This window comes from Myotis yumanensis, unplaced genomic scaffold, assembly GCF_028538775.1.
Source record: "Myotis yumanensis isolate MYYU_CA2020_CCGP unplaced genomic scaffold, mMyoYum1.0.hap1 SCAF_1, whole genome shotgun sequence".
Taxonomy (NCBI): domain Eukaryota; kingdom Metazoa; phylum Chordata; class Mammalia; order Chiroptera; family Vespertilionidae; genus Myotis; species Myotis yumanensis.
This window is the reverse complement of record NW_027223752.1, coordinates 176,064,464-176,083,520: the sequence shown is the minus strand read 5'-3', so window position 1 is coordinate 176,083,520 and position 19,057 is coordinate 176,064,464. Positions and strand designations below refer to the sequence as shown.

Sequence of the window (19,057 nt, the reverse complement as noted above, 5' to 3'; positions counted from 1 at the left end):
GATCTCATTTTACAAGAGACTCTTTAGGCAGGGCGTGCTGAGACGTGAACGCTTCCCTTCTTGGCCACTCCAGCGGAGCGGGGAAACTGAGGCCTGGGCTCAGTGACCCCGGAGGTCACAGCCAGAGGTCACGGAGACCCTGGCGGTACTAGTTCGTGGTACTAGTCAGGCTGGCCCGGCCCAGGGCCCCCGCCCTCCCCGCCCTCCCCACCATGAGGCCTGGGCTGGGACGCGCCCCCCCCCCCCCCCCCCCCCCCCCCCCCCCCCCCGGGAACATTTTCCCCGCAGCAGCCCTGGTCGCCAGGGGAAACCGGCGTCCTGCCCGGGGCCGCCCACCACCAGCTGCAGGGCACCGCCCAGGCTCCGCTGCCTGTTCCCAGCGCTCCCTCCTCCGCCTTCACCCCGGTGCCACCTCCGCCCTCTCCCTGCCCCGTGTCTGGCTTTGTGATTTATTAGTTGTATGAAAATCACTTCAACTTTTAGTCTTAATTTTCTCATGGGAATATGGGGACGATAATATCTACCCATAGTATTACCGTACAGATAAAACTAATCTATATAAGGGTGTCTCACTGAGCTCCTTGCGCCCAAATACAAGATAGTAATTTAATCAAAGAGTCATGAGAATTTCCATATTCTACATGAGACATATAATTATATATGCTACCTATAACTATATAATCTCTTATTTATAGAGTATAATTTTAATATAAAAAAACATAAAAATACCTGTCTTCTGTTTGAATCTTTAAATGTCATGAAAATTCAATATTTTGTTTGATGTCACATTATTCTTTAACAAAAGTCTTCGGCTTCGCTATGCCATAAGCTTAAATGCTTACCCTTTCTCCTTTTCAGCAGACTTCCTTGATAACATGCTTTTGCGAAGTTCAGGAAAATTAAATGTGGGCACCAAGAAAGAGGATGGTGACAGCACAGCCCCCACTGCTCGTCCAAAGATCTTGCGTTGTAAATGCCACCACCACTGTCCGGAAGACTCGGTCAACAATATTTGCAGGTTGGTCATTACATTATTCAGACCTTGTGTGAACAGAAAGTCCCTACTAAAGACTTGTATGCCAATGTTTCCAAGAGCACGTTTTAGTCAGTGCCCAAGCCCACTGACTCTCAGGGTTGTGCCTGTATTTAGAGAAACCAGGAGTTGCATTTCTCCTGAAATGCTGCTCTGAGATTCTCCTTCCTCCAAACATCACACATGCACATAAAATAAACATAGAGCACAGGTCCCAGGCTCCATGTCACGGAGCAAAACCCAATTATTTTCTTTTAAAAGACCTGATCCCCCAACTTAATTCATCAGGGAGTATCAAATGTGTGTTTTTTGGTTTTGTTTTGTTGTTACCATTTGTCATGCTGCTGGTGCTAGTGTTTTCGCAAGAACTCCTAAGCTGCCAGGATTTATTCAGAAACAGACTCTGGGAAGCAGGATGGTGACAGGGCTTATGAGAGTCTGCCAGATGATAGGAAAAACATTGTCCAAGTACTAGACAATACACTCCTCAGCAGATAATTCTGTTTGCATAAATATTTTCTAACATTTGAACCTGGACGCTTGCCTCCTTCTTCCATACACATCTTTATGCAGCCGCATCCATTTCGCAGGTCAGTGTAGCTGCACTTTCTCTCCTGGGTGAGGACAGCAAGGGGTAGAGGCACAGCCCAATAGGCAGGGTGGCCCAGGGCGAGTGGGCCCAGGTAGCCAGACAAGTGCAGGTCTCAGAAGTGAAATGTCAGAGCAGCACAGTCTGCCTCAGGAAGGATAATGGACCCAATAAGGAGTCGGCTGCTGGGTGAGAAGTGCAGGCAGACACCTGGGCAGCCATGTGGGGGCCTCATTATCCAGAAAGGAGCATGAAGTTGAATGCATTTTTCCTTCCTGAAACCCGTTTTTTGTTTTTTATTTCTTACAAAGTGGATCTCATATAAGCTTATCAGTATGTTAGGAAATACATAGCTCAGGAAAGAGATATTAACTGAGCGACAGGGAGGGAAATGGGGTATACACCTAAGGATATATTTCCTTTAATCAGAAAAACAACTGAGCATGGTAGGGGATGCTTATTTCTTACCATTGGACGTAAGGGATTTAGGATCCAGAGAGGCCTCAGAGCTTGGCTCTTGTACAACAGAGCAAGGTTGGGATCACTGAGTCTCGAGAGGTAAAATGATTCTAAGCTCAGACACTATTTCCTGGGGAACAGTGCCTTTTTAAAATTTATTTTTATTTATTTCAGAGAGAAAGGGAGAGGGAGAGAGATAGAAACATCAATGATGAGAGGGACTCATTGATTGGCTGCCTCCTGCACGCCCCCCACAGGGGATCGAGCCCACAACCCTGGCATGTGCCCTTGACCGGAATCGAACCCGGGACCCTTCAGTCCCCACGCTGGCGCTCTATCCACTGAGCCAAACCGCTAGGGCGACAGTGCCTTTTTGTAGTGAATAGAAAAAGTATCAGGAATTTTACAAAGTTTACTGAAGACAGTTAGCAGGCGGAAGCATATTAGGGGGCTATACTGCTTTTTTGTCTGAGTCTCTAGTAACTAAGAACAAATCTGTGTGTGTCATTTAAATCATAGTTCTGGTGATCATACGTTCAGGCTTTCTAAAACTACCCCAATTTCACGTCTTTTGTCCTTTTTTCCTTATAGGCCATCGAAGTGTCCTAAGTTCATTGGAAGGACAGTGTTCAGGCAGGGTTAACTGCAATGCAAGTCCTCTGTGTGGGAAGGGGCAGCGTGGTTTTCTTAGAGTGCAGGGGGAGGAGACGTGGAAGGAGTTGAACCTGGAGACTAGGGAACGATTGCCAGTGGCCACGTGGGCTGTGTTACAGATATTGGTCTTATTCCTGAGAACACAGGAAGCCATGGAAGCTAATGTTTAATTAAGCAGGAGAAACAGTGACGATTAGCTTTTTTGAAAAATTTTCTTTTCTTCAGAGTTTTGGATGTACTCGAAGGAAACAAAAATGAATTTGAGAACAACAACAGTTAGGTAAGGGAAATTGAAAAGTGGATTCAGGAAGGACAGTTCGTGTGAGAGAACATGATCTTGTACGAGGGTGGTGCTGGTGCAGGAGAGGTGGATGTGTTGGAGAGCTATTTAGAAGGAAAGTTTTATGCTGGTGAATTGTATATGGGAGGGCTTCACACGTTTCTGGTTGTACATTTAGATGCATAGTATAGCCTTTCAATGAAGAAGGACAAAGGAAAACAGTTGGGTTCCAATCTAGGCATGTTGAGTTTAAGGTTTCTAACACATCCAAGTGAAAATATCAAAGGGTAGGCATAGGGTGTGGATTTGGAACTCAGATACAAGGTTGGGGAGGGAGTGAGTCAGTTTTTGCTATGGAACAAGTTCAAAATCATAGTGGCTTACAACTAAAGACTATTTATGTATTTATTTTAATCCTCGCCTGAGGGTATTTTTCCATTGGTTTTTTAGAGAGAGTGGGAGGGAGAGAGACAGAGAGAGAGAGAAACATGGATGTGAGAGAGACACATCAATTGGTTGCCCCCTGTACACAACCTGACCAGGGCCAAGGATTGAGCCTGCAACCGAGGTAAGTGCCCTTGACCAGAATTGAACCTGGGACCCTTCCATCAACAGGCCATGGCACTCTATCCATTGAGCCAAACCGGCTAGGGCTATTTATTTTTATTTTTAAAAAATTCCTTGTTCTACAAATGGGCTGCCATTGTGTTGAGCTATGCTGGATTGGGTGTGCTTGGCTTCAGTCTGCTACTTGAGCTCAGGCCTACTCCACATGTTTCTCCATTCTTTTTGGACCAGCAGCTACCCAGGGCATATTCTTTCTCACATGAGTGTGGGGGAGCAAACTTTTAAAGCTTCTGTTTGTGTTGTGTCCTCTAACATTCCATTTACAAATCATATGTCATAGTTAAGCTCAAAGTCACGAGACTATGTCTAGGGTGGGGCACGAAGAATTGAGAACCATACTAGAATAATCCAATCCACCAGAGGAAGACAGCCTTGAGGCATGTCATGCTTGGGTAAAGGAGGCTCTCCCAGGAGACTGAGAATTAGCAGTGAAGTCTGGTGTCATTAAAGCCAAGTTTACAGAGGGAGGATGCTGTTAGAGGTCAAATAGGATAAGAACTGAAATGCAGCAATCACATTTATTGATCTTGATAACTGCTGTTTAGAAATATTTAATGTGGAAGTAGCAATGGAAGCCAGATGGGAATGGGTTGTGAATTATATGGTTTCAAACTTTGATTTATGACAGCAAAAAAACAAAAACAAAAACACCACTACAACCCAAAAAAAAAAAACCCCAGCAACAATAACAATGGAACCCCTCAAAAAACATGGATATATACCATGACAGTCAACATGAATCAGTTAACTTGTAGACATCAATAGAAAACTAATACTTATTGAGTATTTTTTATAAACTCTAGCATGTTTATTTTATAGCATTCCCTATAAAAAAAATGTAACATTATCTACATTTTTCAGGTGAGAAATCTGAGGCTCTGAGGGGTTAAGTAATTTTTTACTAGGTCACTGTTCGTGCTGATATGATGAGAAAATTGTGGCCAATATTCCAAAGTCCTGAATCCTTGACCAGAAGCCAACGCCTGACACTGGCTCTCAAAGGAGTGAATATTAACTCTTAAGTGAAAATGCAAATCTATTTGCTAATGATATATTGACTCTAGTTGAGTCTCCTGTGCACAGAGATTAATTGTGGGTGAATCACAGGGGCTACTTGTGGTCCTTCGCCCTAAGCCCTAGAATAAGTTCAGCCTTTGTGCCCCCATTCCTGGAAGCCAAGGTTACACTCATTGACTTTCAAATCAGTACTTGTCAAACTATCTCTGTTGAAAGACAGCCTCCCTCCTCCACCCCCGCACTCCCAATAATTTGTACACTGGTACTTTTCTAAATACAATAAAAATTTATTATAGATTAATTAGAAAAATAAATTTAAAATACTTACAAATTATGTGCTCCTTTTTTCTCTTTTCCATTAGATTCAACAGCTAAACGTATTGCTATACAAATTTCAATTTCTGTGTTAATCTCACAGACCAATAATAAGCTGTTTGCTGACTTGAAAGGGAGCACCCTTTGAGTAATACGACACTCATTCCTAGGTATGAAATTTCTAAACACAAGGGTGTCCTCGCTTGAGGCTTAGATAAGGGCTGGTCTAAGCTGTCTGGTTGGCTATGAGGCAGATCTTAGCCAAGCTTGAGTGTCTAGGTAGATCTCATGCTCATTACCACTCCCACATTCCTAGAGAGAATAATCCAAAATGTGGCCCAAATGAAGAGTGCATCATAGTTAAGAGATTCTGAAATCCCACATAGTAATTGAGAGAACCTGTGCCAAGTTTAGAGGGTTTTAAAATTCTTCCTGAGTACCATCAACGATTTACTAGCCAACACCAAGGCCAAAGTCATTCTTGGCCTTGTTTCCTATCAGGTGCAGATGTGTGTGTTTCCAAAATCTGTGCCATTTCCACAGCCTGATGGCATGCATGTTAGAGGATGTGGTGTAAATATGTCATGCATTGAGCCTTTTTAATATCCATAATTCAGAGTAAGAAGTGAAGCCGTTGTAATATCTCCCTCACGATAATATCTGTCTTCTAAACATCCTTCCAGGTGTTATTTCACACTGTTAATCTTTCCCATTCCATTTCCAGATGCTACTCCTGGAACCACAGACTATCACTGCTTATCACTGGAAAGCTGCACAGTCTCCTTCAATCACTCTTTTTACATGACTTTCACCATGCCAAGATTCTGTCTCATTTTCCTGTCCTACCAAGTGTAATCTCAGCCTGCTTTATTTTTTTCTCTACATAGAATCTGGTCCCACTTTACATATTTTTCTTTGTTTTACTTAATTTGGTCTTTAATAGTCATTTTTGTCACTGAATCATCACCTCTCTCAGGTTCCTCTACTCCCTCACACAAGTTTATTCATTTCTAAAATTTATTTTTTTTTACTCTTTTCCAGAGATAATTTTAAATACTTTCTCCTTTATCTTATTGAGTTCAGACTAAAAATTCTCCTGCCTGGGCGGTTTTCTGCGGTTACTGGTGTAATCAGTCGCATCAGATGTTCGCACAAAGGATGTGTAAGTGACACCAAGCTGCCTACATGAGGAATTAGATGAGTCTCCAGCTGGGCTTTGAAGAGTCACAAAGGGTAGAAGGAAAAGCTTAGGGACCTTGAGCCTTTTTACAAAGTTTGTATTAACCCAGGGCTTTGAAAGCCCTTGCTGAGTGTGGTGGTGTGAGTTTTTAGACAGGTGCTCCTGACCCAGGGTCTCTGAGTGTTTAAAGTGCACATTGTTCTCATTTGTTTATGTAGCTTCCATTGCATCCCGTTGATCCCACTGCTGCCCAGGCCATCTGAACACTGAGCTTTAAGATCTCTATTTATTTATTTTTAGTGGATGTGGAGTTCAAACCAATGCAGTAATGAGAGTGGTGGGTCCTGCATCAGAACTGGTGATTTAGTAGGAAGAGGCTATAACTTCAAATTTGCTTATGAAGTCTCTTACAAGGAGGAACTCTCTTTTTGTGCCTCTCAGTCCTAGATGAGAATGTTAAGTGGCCCATTCATTGTTGGACTTAATAGAAAGTGACAGCGTTGGGTTCTTTAAAACCATATATAGGGAACCATTGGAGATTTCTGAGCAGAGAAGGAAAAACAAGGTTTATCAGGCAGAATCCAGAGAGAGGAGCGAGGGAGTCCTGCTGGAAGGCTCTCAGAGCAGTCAGGTGAGAGAGAGTGAAGATACCTGCATCAGGTCTTGGGGGTGAGAATATACAAGTGCTCTATGAATATGAACATTGAGACTGGTTCAAAATATCTTGTACCTCACTGAGAACAGACTAGAATGCTAAATCACTTGTTTGGCTGCCAGAGAAGGACAGAAGGACATATGAGAGTTACACGTCCTTGAGGATAAAGTAATAAAAAGGCATCTCGTATATTGACGCCTCAGAGGAAGAGCTGGAGAAAGGGGACAGTAGTAGTCATATGTATTTCCAACTGTCCATTAAGAACTAATGAGAAATTGGGGTCCCAAAGGCTGTTTATGATGCATTCGATCATAAACGAGAAGAGCCAAACCTTGCAGGTTCTGGGTGCACACCTGCCAAAAAAGAGTAGCACTCGTTCCCTCAGAACTTGAAGCCAGGTGTACCCCTTTCTTTATTGATAGTCAAGTTCACTTGGGCATTCCCAGCATCTCTTGTGGAAGTTATTCCCTGATGATCTTTCTAGATGTTACAAACACTTGTTTACCTTTGGAATATTGGGCAGATCCAAGGAGTTTGAATCTGTAGTGCAGCAGTTCTCAACTTGTGGGTTGTGACCCCTTTGGCGGTTGAACGACCCTTTCACAGGGGTCACCTAAGACCATCCTGCATATCAGATATTTACATTACGATTCATAACAGTAGCAACATTACAGTTATGAAGTAGCAACGAAAATAATTTTATGGTTGGGTCACAACATGAGGAACTGTATTTAAACGGCCAGAAGGTTGAGAACCACTCCTGTAGTGCCATCCAAGGGCTGTAACAAAAATGTTGTTATCACTGCTTTGACCTCATGTGACTTTTAAATTCTCAAATGCTTTGCCTTTTCATTAGTTAACATTATGTGGAGAGGCATTTCAGTATTGATCATTTTGGGATTCAACTCTTGTTCCATTTGGTCAATTACTTTTCTTTGCCTATAACTCAGGGGCAGCATTTTTTTAAAAAATGTTTTTATTGATTTTAGAGAGGAAGGAAGGGGAAAGAAATATAAAAGATAAGAGAGAATCACTGATTGGCTGCCTCCTGCACGTCCCCTACTGGGGAACGAGCCTGCAACCCGGCTGCACTGGGAATCGAACTTTGACCTCCTGGTTCATAGGTTGACTCTCAACCACTGAGCAACACCGGCCAGGCAGGGGCAGTATTTTTAATTTGTAGTCCTTATTGGAATAAAATGATTGATCCTACATTTCTGTATACATAGCGCTACTTTCAATTTTGTCTAAAATGATTGCTGCTTTTGTTTTCTTCATGATCTTCATCTCTTGTTGTGATCACTTTCAACACTCTGGGAATGATGTGGCAATAACTGAACACATGTCAAAACTAAGCTTAACATGGCAGCCAGAGAGCAGGATGTCCAGACAGGCCAGTGGGAGGAGTTAGTTGCCTCTTGTGCCATTCAGCAGCCATCCCATAGTGGGGGGTGGGACTGTTCAGCTCTGACTGGAGCATAGCTTTGTTTACATTTGTGCTTGCTGGAGAGTTGAAAGTCCTCAAGTAATTCTTAAGCTTCTATAAGAGTAGAGTTAAAAGGACCAAGGCTTGGGTAAACCTTGTAAACACTGTTCTCAGTAAAATAAAACAATACATAGAGCACCTTCAAGTTTCCTTTCTAGCTAGCGGTTTCAATGAGAAGCTTATAAATTATTTTTGCTTTGTTGCAGATAATATGCACTTGATATTCTCTCACCCTCTTGCTCTTACTCCAACAACATAGTTGATTCTTACCTTACTTGATGACTGTGGGACACTATCTCTTTTCTCCAGGGTCTCTCTCCCTCCCTCTCCATCCCCTCTCTATAATTTTACTAGGGGCCCAGTGCACGAATTCATGCACCTTGAAAGGAACTGTGGGCTGTGAGGCTGCAGTAGACACAGGGATGGGTCTTGGCCCATCCCCCGCACTCCTGCCCCCCATCCCCTGTCTTCTGGCAGCACCCCCTCCTGCCACTGCCATTCCCACATGCTGATGGCAGCCGGCCCCGCTCACACCCGCTGATGGCACGGAGCGATTGGGGCCGGTACCAGCAGTGGGTGCAAGTGGCCCCTCAGGAGCAGGGGGAGGTGGAGAAGCTCTCAGGGGCGATCGGGGCCGGCAGCCAATGCTTGCACCCGCTGATGGCGCTGAGTGATCGGGACTGGTGCCAGGCACCAGCAGCGGGTGCAAGCAGGGCCGGCGCTGGCAGTGGGTACGAGTGGGGCCAGCACTGACAGCAGTTGCGAGTGCTGGGCGGGACTGCGGTGCACAGGAGCAAAGAATTTTCAGTAACCACCAGAGGCTCGCCCCGATGGCAGCGACTGGCACCCCGCCTTGGTCTGGTGCCCCCTGCTCACCTGCTCCACCATCCTGCTGCAGCCAGTGCCCGCCATGTTCCGCACATTCATGTGGTGGTCAGCGCTTGTCATAGTGACTGGTTGTTCGGTTGTTCCGCCGTTCAGTCTATTTGCATATTAGCCTTTTATTATATAGGATTTCCACCCTTCTTTGCAGACAAAGGAATGTGTTTTTAACATATTTTTATTGATTTTAGAGGGAGAAGAAAAAAGAGAGAGAAACATTGATGAGAGAGAAACATGATCAGTTTCTGCCTCCTCCATGCCCCCTGCTGGGGATCAAGCCTGAAACCCAAACATGTGTCCTGACTGGGAATTGAACTGGCGACCTCCTGGTACGTGGGTTGATGCTTAAGCACTGAGCAACACTGGCTGGGCGGTAGTGCGTTTTTAAAGCTTAAAATTACCCTTGCTGATGTTTCTTTATATTTCCTAGGACACTGTAACAGTAACTTGCCAATAGGTTTACCAGCTTTTTCTGTTCTCATTCTTGATTCTTATAAGATACTTAAAAGTGCATTTCCATGTATTCAGATTTTGAGCAAGGGGAACTCATGATTAAGAAGAAATTAGTCTTTTTGGATTTAACATACTGAATCAGCTTTTCTAGTCTCTGTGAATTCCTATGGTCAAAAATTTAAGAGGACTTTATTTCTGAAAATTCCTGAATTTTACTTTCAATGAGAAATGGAAGTTGCACACATAATCTAAATGTGTAGGAAAGGAATAAAACACACACACATGGGTATTGTTTGCTTATATTGTTTACAGTAAATTTCTAAGGGACAGCTCTTGTATTTATAGCCTTCAGTATTTACATGCTTTAGATTGTCATAGCAATGTCAGTGTATGGGCTGAAATGCCCCAAATAAATTTAAGCATGGGCTGCTCAGAGGCATTCTTTCTTCCACAACAATATTCATGCAGTTGACCTTGGTCTAAAAAAGGGAGATTTATCACTGGCCCTCCCCAGCCATTTATTAGTATGTTGGAACTTGGCTCTGCTAGTTTTCATAAACTGAGGTATTTTGGATCACTTGAGCCTAATAAGCCAAGTAAGCAATACTAAGGGTGTTGATGATAACCAAAGGGCTAAGGTGTGGCAGAATGCTGCTGCCACCAACACAGAACAGACCAACCCAGAAACCATGGCTAATAGCATGCTCAGAGCTTGCCTCCCTGACCTTTGAGGACTGTGCTGTCATGTCTGTCTTGGACACTGAGCATGCATGTACATGAGGAAAAGATGGGGACAGAGTTCAGGCCTTTATTTCGTAGCTCACGCAGCAGGGGTCTATGACTTATCTTGGGAGTCTGCTGGCATGCCTCGCACAAACTCGTGAAGACAGAAATGTTTGTTTATAAATATTTCTATATATAACAGTTCTTGTTTTCCATTTTTAGTCCCAGGAGGGGACAGTGGAAAAATGTGTGGGAAAGAAGCAAGAGATTCTTGATGAAAAGCCAGATACTGTAACTGTTTGCTTATTAGACTCTCATAGCTTTAATTTCCTCGTCAGTGAAATAGAAATAATCACTTCTCATTGTTGTTAAGAGGACTAAATGTGATAGAATAAGTGAAAGTTCTTTTTAATGTAAAAACCCATACAGAAAAAGAATATATTGTTTCTTTACTTTCTAGGCCCGCGATTTTCAACGGTGTACTGCAAGAGGCACACTGGTGTGCCGCAGGAATTTTTAAAACACGTGATACCTGACTATTTAGTCAAGGGCCCTGACCTCTTTTCCCTTAGATTATTAAATTTAAAAAAAAAAAATTACAACAGCCAACACAACAGTAGCTGTTTGGTGTGAATGACTCAAAATTATAGTTTGTTTGGTTTTGTCAGATCAGCAAAAACTCTATTTTTTGGCATGCTGCAGAATTTTAGTAATTAGTTTGTGTGTGCCATGAGCTGAAAAACCATTACCAATGATCTTGTTAAAACCCATTCATTTCATTGTCCAACTTTACCCCGCTTCCAGTGTAAGTCCAGACTGCTGAAAACAAAACCTGATGTTTTCATCTGACAGGCCAGCCCCGAAGCACAAGTACCAAAAGGCAGAATCTTAGCTCACTTCTGCTGTGCTGATCCCAACTCTACCCCTCCTTAGTTTAGTTGTGTGCCTTGGTAAGAGGTGAGTTTATTTCACATCCTCAGAACAAGGAGAGCCAGCATAGACATTCACCTGCATGGGTTCAAACCTCTGCTGTGCATACTCTCACTAGCTGTAGGCCTTTGAGAAATTACTCAAGTTCTCTGAGCCTCGGTTTCCTCATATAGAAGGTAAGAACAGTGCCACCTTCCTCAGAGTTGTTTTGTTCTGGGGGCAGGAGGTAGCAGTCAATGATTCTCTATCATCATTGATGTTTTCTGTCTCTATATCCCTCTCCCTTCTTCTCTGAAATCAATTGAGAGAGAGAGAGAGAAAGAGAGAGAGAGAGAAAGAGAGAGAGATCGAGATCTACCCTAGCTGGGTTTGGCTCAGTGGATAAAGCATTGGCCTGCAGACTGAAGGGTCCCGGGTTCAATTCCCAGTCAGGGCACTTGCCCAGGTTGCAGGCTCGATCCCTGTGCAGGAGGCATCTGATCAATGATTTCTATCTCTCTCTCTCCCTCTTCCTTCCTCTCTGAAATAAAAGAATATATGTATTGTTTAAAAAAGAGAAATCTCTTGCCAAGGACCAAAATAAGTGTTTAGTAATTGGTATATGTGGTTATTAATTGTATATGTGATATGGAAATTCTGGGTACTTCTTTCTCAGTTTTCTGTACAGAGGAACTATTACAAAATATTTATTGATAATTAAGTCAAGTTCCATGAAAGGAAGTTTCGGGACTCTCTCAACAGACTGTAACTTGTAATGATCATTGAACTTCTTGACTTTAATGAAACAAATGATGAGCATCTTCTCCCCCCCCCCCCGTCCTCCCCCGCCCCCCCCCCCCCCCACACACCCCTACACTCACACTCCTTGCCTGTTTGGTCTTTAGCACAGATGGATATTGCTTCACGATGATAGAAGAAGATGATTCTGGGATGCCTGTGATCACGTCGGGATGTCTGGGACTAGAAGGCTCAGATTTTCAGTGCCGGGTAAGGAAGAAACTTGATTCCACTAGATTTCAAACAGTCAAGTTTCAATAAGAGAAAGCAGTTGTGTGGGGGTTTTTGTTTGTTTGTTTGTTTGTTTGTTTCATTAGCCTATTTTTAGTGATTTGGAAAATAATTTGAGCATTTTCATTGGGCCAGTTCTCCCTTCATTTTGAAATGAAATATGATGTTTATTTTTGCTGTTAATTTCTGGCTTAGTGTCTCATTAGACCTTCCAATTTAGTTAACTGCATTATGCCTAGCTTTCTTCATCCTCTTACACTGTGCACACCGGTTATTACAAATGTAGTAGTAATTTTGTTGAAATGTAGACATTGGTAATGCATGATAATTTAAAAGAAATGACCTAAAAGAAAAGAATATTTCAGCATGTTTGTGCAAGAATTTCAAGTAAGTTACCTAAATAGTCTTAATTTCTTAAGTTTGAGGTTATGTGCCTATAAAATTTAGGGAACACCCACTAATAGCTTTTTGGGTTTAATTTTAGGACACTCCCATTCCTCACCAAAGGAGATCAATTGAATGCTGCACAGAACGCAATGAATGTAATAAAGATCTACACCCTACGTTGCCTCCACTGAAAAACAGAGGTAAGGAAAGGCAGGCTTCCAAGCTGGAAAAGCCTTAGGCATAAAGACCATAAAAATGTGGATTATCCTTTCTTTTCTAAATGAATCTACCTGTACCATTTTCCACTGCTGGGGCAGAGGACAAGGCAAGACGCCATAATGAAACATTCAGAAACATGTGCAGGCAGTTCTTGGGAAAGTAGTCTTACATGGCTTCTCTCCAGTGAATCTTATTTCATAACCTCTCCCCTCTTCTCCTAGAAAACTAGTTTCTAGAGCGTGTAGTGTCTTTCCTAAGGGCGGAGGAGGGGGACAGAGCTTTATGCTTATCCCTAAATATTACTCAGAGGGTGTATTTCCTTCAAAAATGAGTATTTGTCTACATTTATTTCAAAAATAAAGGACCTTAAATAAATAAATAAATAAATAAGTAAATAAAAATAAAGGACCTTAGAAAGGAGCACATCAGATTATTTGCTGGATTGTGTTTCCTTTTATCTATGCTAGAGTATATTTTTAGTCAAATTTTATATTATATATTGATAAAATATATAAAATGGAGAAAACATCTACAAAATTTAATTTCAAGATTTATGCATTTAAATTAGCACCCCCAGAGACTTCTTGTTAAAAATAGCTCTCACATTTCCTTTCCTCTCCTTTTTCTCACCAAAAAAATCAGTGATTTGTAATTGTCACAGAAATCAAAGCCCAAAGACTTAGATAAGTGGTTTAAAATGATTCTTCATGAGAAAAATTTTCCGACAAAATATAATGACATTTCATGATTTTCATGATAATATTTTATAACTCTTGTTCCTACTGTAGCCTAGAAAGCTCTATAAGGTTATTCATAATAATTCACATCAGAATTCAGTCAGTTGTTTTGTTTGTTTATTTGTTTGTTGTTAATCCTCACCCGAGGATATTTTTCCCATTGATTTTTAGAGATAGTGGAAGGTAGGAAGGTGGGGTGAGAGAGAGAGAGAGAAACATGGATTGGTTACCTCCCACATGCGCTCCTGATCCAGGCTAGGGATCAAGCCTGCAACCCAGGTACTTAACGTGCCCTTGACCAGGAATGGAACCCGTATCTCTTCAGTGTGCAGGCCGATACTCTAAGGACTGAGCAACACCAGCGAGGGCAAAACTCAGTCAGTTTTAAAAATTTGCCGATCAACATGCTATGTCTTAAGGATACACAAATGGATGAAGGACATTTTTGCTCTCAAGATGTGCACAGTTGGTTATGAGAAACATGTAAATAATTATACAGCAGTAGAGTTAGATTATAAAGTATTGTAAGAACACAACAGCGTGAGTGGCTCCCTCTTTCTGGCATGGAAAGATGTCAGAATAGCTTCAAAGAAGTGATACTTGAACAAGACCCTTAAGTGAATAAGGCAAGAATAAAAATTTAAAAAACTAAAATGGCTAGTACAGCCAAGCATTATGCTAAGTTTACATTAATTAACCCATTTGAGCCTCACAACAATCCTATGAGGTATTTAGGATTATTAATCGCCATTTAAAGATGAAATTACAGCACAGTGAGGTTAATTAACTTTCCCAAGGTTGCACAGCCTGTAAGTAGCGGTGACTCTAAACAGAGACAATGGTAAGTGCAGAGGTTTGGTTTGTGAAATTTGAGAAACAATAGCTAAATACAAGCATATGAAATAGCAAGGCTCGTTGGAGAAAACCTCCTAATTAAGTTGTTTGAAGCCTCACTATTCAGAATGGGCTTGTAAACTAGCGCATCATTATCATTTGGAGCTCCTTGGAAATGCAGAATCTCAGGCCCCATCCCAGACTACTAAACCCACATTTTTAAACAAGATTCCCCAAGTTATTTATGTACACATTAAAGTTTGGGCAACAAGCCCTAGCTGGTTTGGCTCAGTGGATAGAGCGTCAGACTGCGGACTGAAGGGCCCTAGGTTCGATTCTGGTCAAGGGCACATGCCCAGGTTGTGGGCTCGATTCCTGGTTGGGGGCATGCAGGAGGCAACCCATCGATGATTCTCTCTCATCATTGATCTTTCTATCTCTCTCTTCCTCTCCCTTCTTATCTGAAATCAATAAAAACATTAAAAAAAAAGTTTGGGCAACAATTTTGCTAAAAAAAGACCAAGAAGTTTACAGAGAAGTTCACTTATGTCAAATTGTAGTAAAATTCTAAATGTTTACTTTCAGTTTCCATAGTTATTTCTTTATGAGCCAGTTTCAAAAAGTAGGTGGTCTGTGGACAACATTTTGAATAATAGCACTAGTATATGGGCTTATGGGTTAGTAGGGAGGGAGAGTGGAGAGGGGAAGAGTGGCTGGAAAGGAAGGTAGAAATGATAGATTTTAGAATCTCTTTGTCAAGGAGGAAAGGTTTTTAATGTGCAAGTGGAAGTGATGTATCCTAGAAGTAACAATAGGATTTAGAAAAATTCATTCATTCTTTCAGAGGCTGAAAGGACTGCAGTGCATGTGTTGTCCTGTAGATGGAGCCAGATTCTAGTTAGGACCAGGCAGGTGAAGGGGTATTCTCTGAGGAGGTGGAGGATGTAGGGACTTTAAAAAATAGTGGGATAAATATCTAGAGAACTGAGTGAAAGGTTTGAAAAGAAGGGCAGCAGCACTGAGAAGACATCCTTGGTTCAGGGCATTGGGAAGAGGATGCAGGTGGATTATACTGAGGATTATGCAAAGTGTCTGGAGTTCAGTGGCATTAGGGTTACCTCTTTAAATGCTGGGGATCCCAAGCAGTGCCTAGGCAAGGTCTCGGTGGACGCTACCTCACACTTTTGTCATGCTCACTTTGGTGTGCAGTAAAGTCAGTGCAGACTGTGGTCTGAAAGCACTGGCATTTTTCACATAGTTATACCATATACTAAGGGGTTTTTGTTTGTTTGTTTGTTGCTTCCAGCATGTACGTTTTTATTGGAGGTATACTATATATCTTTACTGGATATCAGTAATGCCTTGGTCAGGAACATTAGAGTTGCAGCCATATTGGATTGTGTTTACACTAGTGCCCTGGTGCACAGATTTGTGCACATTGAAAGGAAATTAGCTAGAAGGTGGCCAGGGGTGGAACTGGGTGAGACTGGCTGGACACACCCCAGAGCCAACCTCCTGCGGTCCCTTCCCGGTCGGCTGCAGCTGGAGTAGCGCCATGTGGCTCAAAGGGCATCTGCGGAGCGAGCAGGGTCTCTCTGGCAGGTAGGGTCCCTTGGCCTGGCCTGTGGGGATCAGGCCAAAACTGGCTCTCTGACATCCCCTAAGGGGTCCTGGATTGTGAGAGGGCTGTTCTCAGGTGACACACCCTGGAATTGGGCTCTCTCCTCTCTGGTTCCGGGGTGTGTCACCCAAGAACCGCCGCTGCCAAGTCAAGGCAGCTCAGCAGCTCCTACGTTAAGCGTCTGCCCCAGGGTGGTCAGTGCGTGTCATACCTACTGGCCGGTTGGATGGTTGGTTAGCCATTTATATATATAGATATGATATGTTAGTCTAAAAGTAAAAGGCCAAGATGAAAAGCAACAAGCACTTATTTGAGATTCAAAAGAATAGCTATTCAGGAAGCATTTATTCAGGCAGAAATCCAAATTGTGTTTCCCTTAGGAGGGGAAGGCAAGGGGTTCTTATGGGAAAGGGAAGGGGAACAATAACATGAATAGAAGGAAGGAATTTCTGTAGGTGCAGATAAACTAACATAGTAATGCTAATTCTAAAGAGTGTCTTTAATTTTCATATCTGCTCTTAGTTATTTTTGCAAACAGTTATTTGGAGTATAGTCCTGCTTTCAGGCCCAGTCCAAAGGTTATTTTGTTCATTTTTAACATTCCAAAGATTTGAGGAGTCAGACTTGCACGCCAGTTCCTCTTGGATGGCAGCTCCAACTCCATTTTGAAGTGGCTACATTTATATTATTTTTCATAATTTATATTGGAGGTATGTGTGTATGTGGTTGGTATAAAACCCAGCATAAAGAACAGGGGTGATATTAAAGAGTTATAGAGCCACCTTTTGCTATTTTTAATTTTTGCTATTTTTTTAAAATACTTAGAACTATCCCTAACTGGTGGGGCTGGGGTAGTAATATAAATGTATGTCCACATATCATTTACCTACATATTTAAAATCCATAAACCAATATAGAAGACTGGTAAATGAACTACATTAGGTTACCTTAACAAATACAGTCTCATAATGATGATGGAAAACATCAGGTTGGCATTTAGAATGCTGGAACTACTGAGACATTCTCTCCGACATGGGAGTGAGTGGTGGGGATCCCCATTTTCATTTTTCTCCTGCACTGTGAGGTGTCTCTCAGGCATGCACGTGGACACCTGTGCCGTGCTGGTCTCAGCCTATGGATGGCAATGCTGTCAGCTGGAACACCTGCAGCCCCCACCTGGGCCTGCACTGCTTGTGGCAGCCCCCACACACATTCCCCACCTGGAGTCAGTGCTGTGGCTGGACTGGGCCTTATGGTTCTTATTATGATTGTAAGACACCTCAGCAACAACCATCGGGGTGCTTTAAAGAAAAAAAAAGATTTATTATTCACAGGTTCTGGAGGGTATAGGGTAGTGATGGCAAACCTTTTGAACTCGGGGTGTCAGCATTTTGAAAAATCCTAACTTAACTCTGGTGCCGTGTCACATATAGAAATTTTTTGATACTTGCAACCATAGTAAAACAAAGACTTATATTTTTTGATATTTATTTTATATATTTAAACGCCACTTAACAAAGAAAAATCAACCAAAAAAATGAGTTTGCGTGTCACCTCTGACATATGTGTCATAGGTTCGCCATCACTGGTATAGGGTATGCCTGAGGGCCACACAAGGTCATGGGGGGCGGGGGAGAGAAAGAAAGAGAGAGAGAGAGAGAGAGAGAGAGAGAGCGCGTGTGCGCTTGGATCTGGGGTTCTGTTTTTGTTGGACTGAGTGCGTGGTGCCTTGAGCTTTATAGACTCACTATTGGTGAATTTAAAACAAAAGAGCGATAACTAGGTTAGAGTGCAGAAGCAGGGTTACTGGAGTGGCCAGTTGTCTAGGTTATCCGGGGATTTCTGAAAGGAAACTTCATGGTTATTGTGGTCTGGTATCTCATCTCACTGTTTTCCTAGTGGCTGTGTCTTACAGCCGGCAATATGGTTATTGGAGATGGATGTCTTTGAATGGATGCCTTAGTGATCAAAAAGCTTCATTATCAGGCACTTACGCCGGAACAGTCCAGCCGTCTGGTTTATACTCCACTCACGTCTTGCTCCAGACACCCTTGGCCACCCCTCAGGACTTGAGGTACACACACCCTCTCCTTGTCCACCCTCAGGGGCACAGGAGAAAAGGAGAGGGCCTCACAATTCCTAGACACAAACCCAGGCATGAGGCCTGTTAGACAGGAGATTCCAGACTTCTGGGCATCGGCCAGTGGTTTACATGGAGAGCGGAATGGGCCAAGTTCAGGGTGGACACATCCTCTGGGTCCTGCAGATCCACGGCTAAATGGAAAGGAGCGAGGTTGGAGAGAGCCAGAGCAGGGCCCTCTGAAGCTCAGAGCTCAGACCAATTTTCTGGCCTAACGGCAATGGAAATTATCATAATAATCGTGATTATTGCTTATGTGAGTGGAATGCATACTTATTATGGCTCTTTTTAAGTACTTGGCATATACTAACTCATTTCATCCTCATAACCACTCATAGAAGAAGGTACTGTTATTATTATTCCTATTTCACAGACCTGAGGAATCCTGAGATTAGATACTGTGCGAAGTTTACGCAGCTAGAATAGGTGGTGGAGAGAGGACATGGGCCAGTGTGTCATCTCACTGAATATTCTGTAGAAAGCTCTGAATGACATTCTAAAAAGATGCTTTTCCCCATGTGAGTCAGAAAACTCTAAACAGTGGTATTTCACATAACAATGGAAAACAATCAATATGACTATTTTCAAAGTAATATTTCTGTTATATTTGCCTTACACAGAAACTCTCGGACATGGATGATTACTATTTTTAGAATCTAGTGTTAGAGGTTGCTTGCTCTGCTTCTTGCATGTCCTGTGTGTGTTCTTATACTCCCTCGCCCTCCCTCCTTCTCCTTCCTCTTCTTCCCTCTAATTTAACATTTATTAAGTCCCAATAGTGTACTAGGCCATTGGCTTTCAAACTTTAAGTGCATCAGAATCATGTGG

General features: G+C 42.5%; 1 protein-coding gene across 10 annotated transcripts in view; it reads left to right on the top strand.

The window, feature by feature from the left end:
• The window catches only part of BMPR1B (bone morphogenetic protein receptor type 1B), a 373,138-nt gene that overhangs the window by 312,468 nt on the left and 41,613 nt on the right, over positions 1-19,057 (top strand). For 7 of the 10 annotated variants that reach the window (XM_070392526.1, XM_070392490.1, XM_070392517.1 and 4 more), the window contains 3 exons: positions 859-1,018; positions 12,168-12,270; positions 12,776-12,878. In XM_070392526.1, coding sequence (XP_070248627.1) covers positions 876-1,018; positions 12,168-12,270; positions 12,776-12,878 — 349 coding nt within the window. In that variant the 5' untranslated portion in view covers positions 859-875. The remainder of the gene's footprint in view (positions 1-858; positions 1,019-12,167; positions 12,271-12,775; positions 12,879-19,057) is intronic. The other 3 variants (XM_070392498.1, XM_070392561.1, XM_070392534.1) reach the window with 1 other exon arrangement.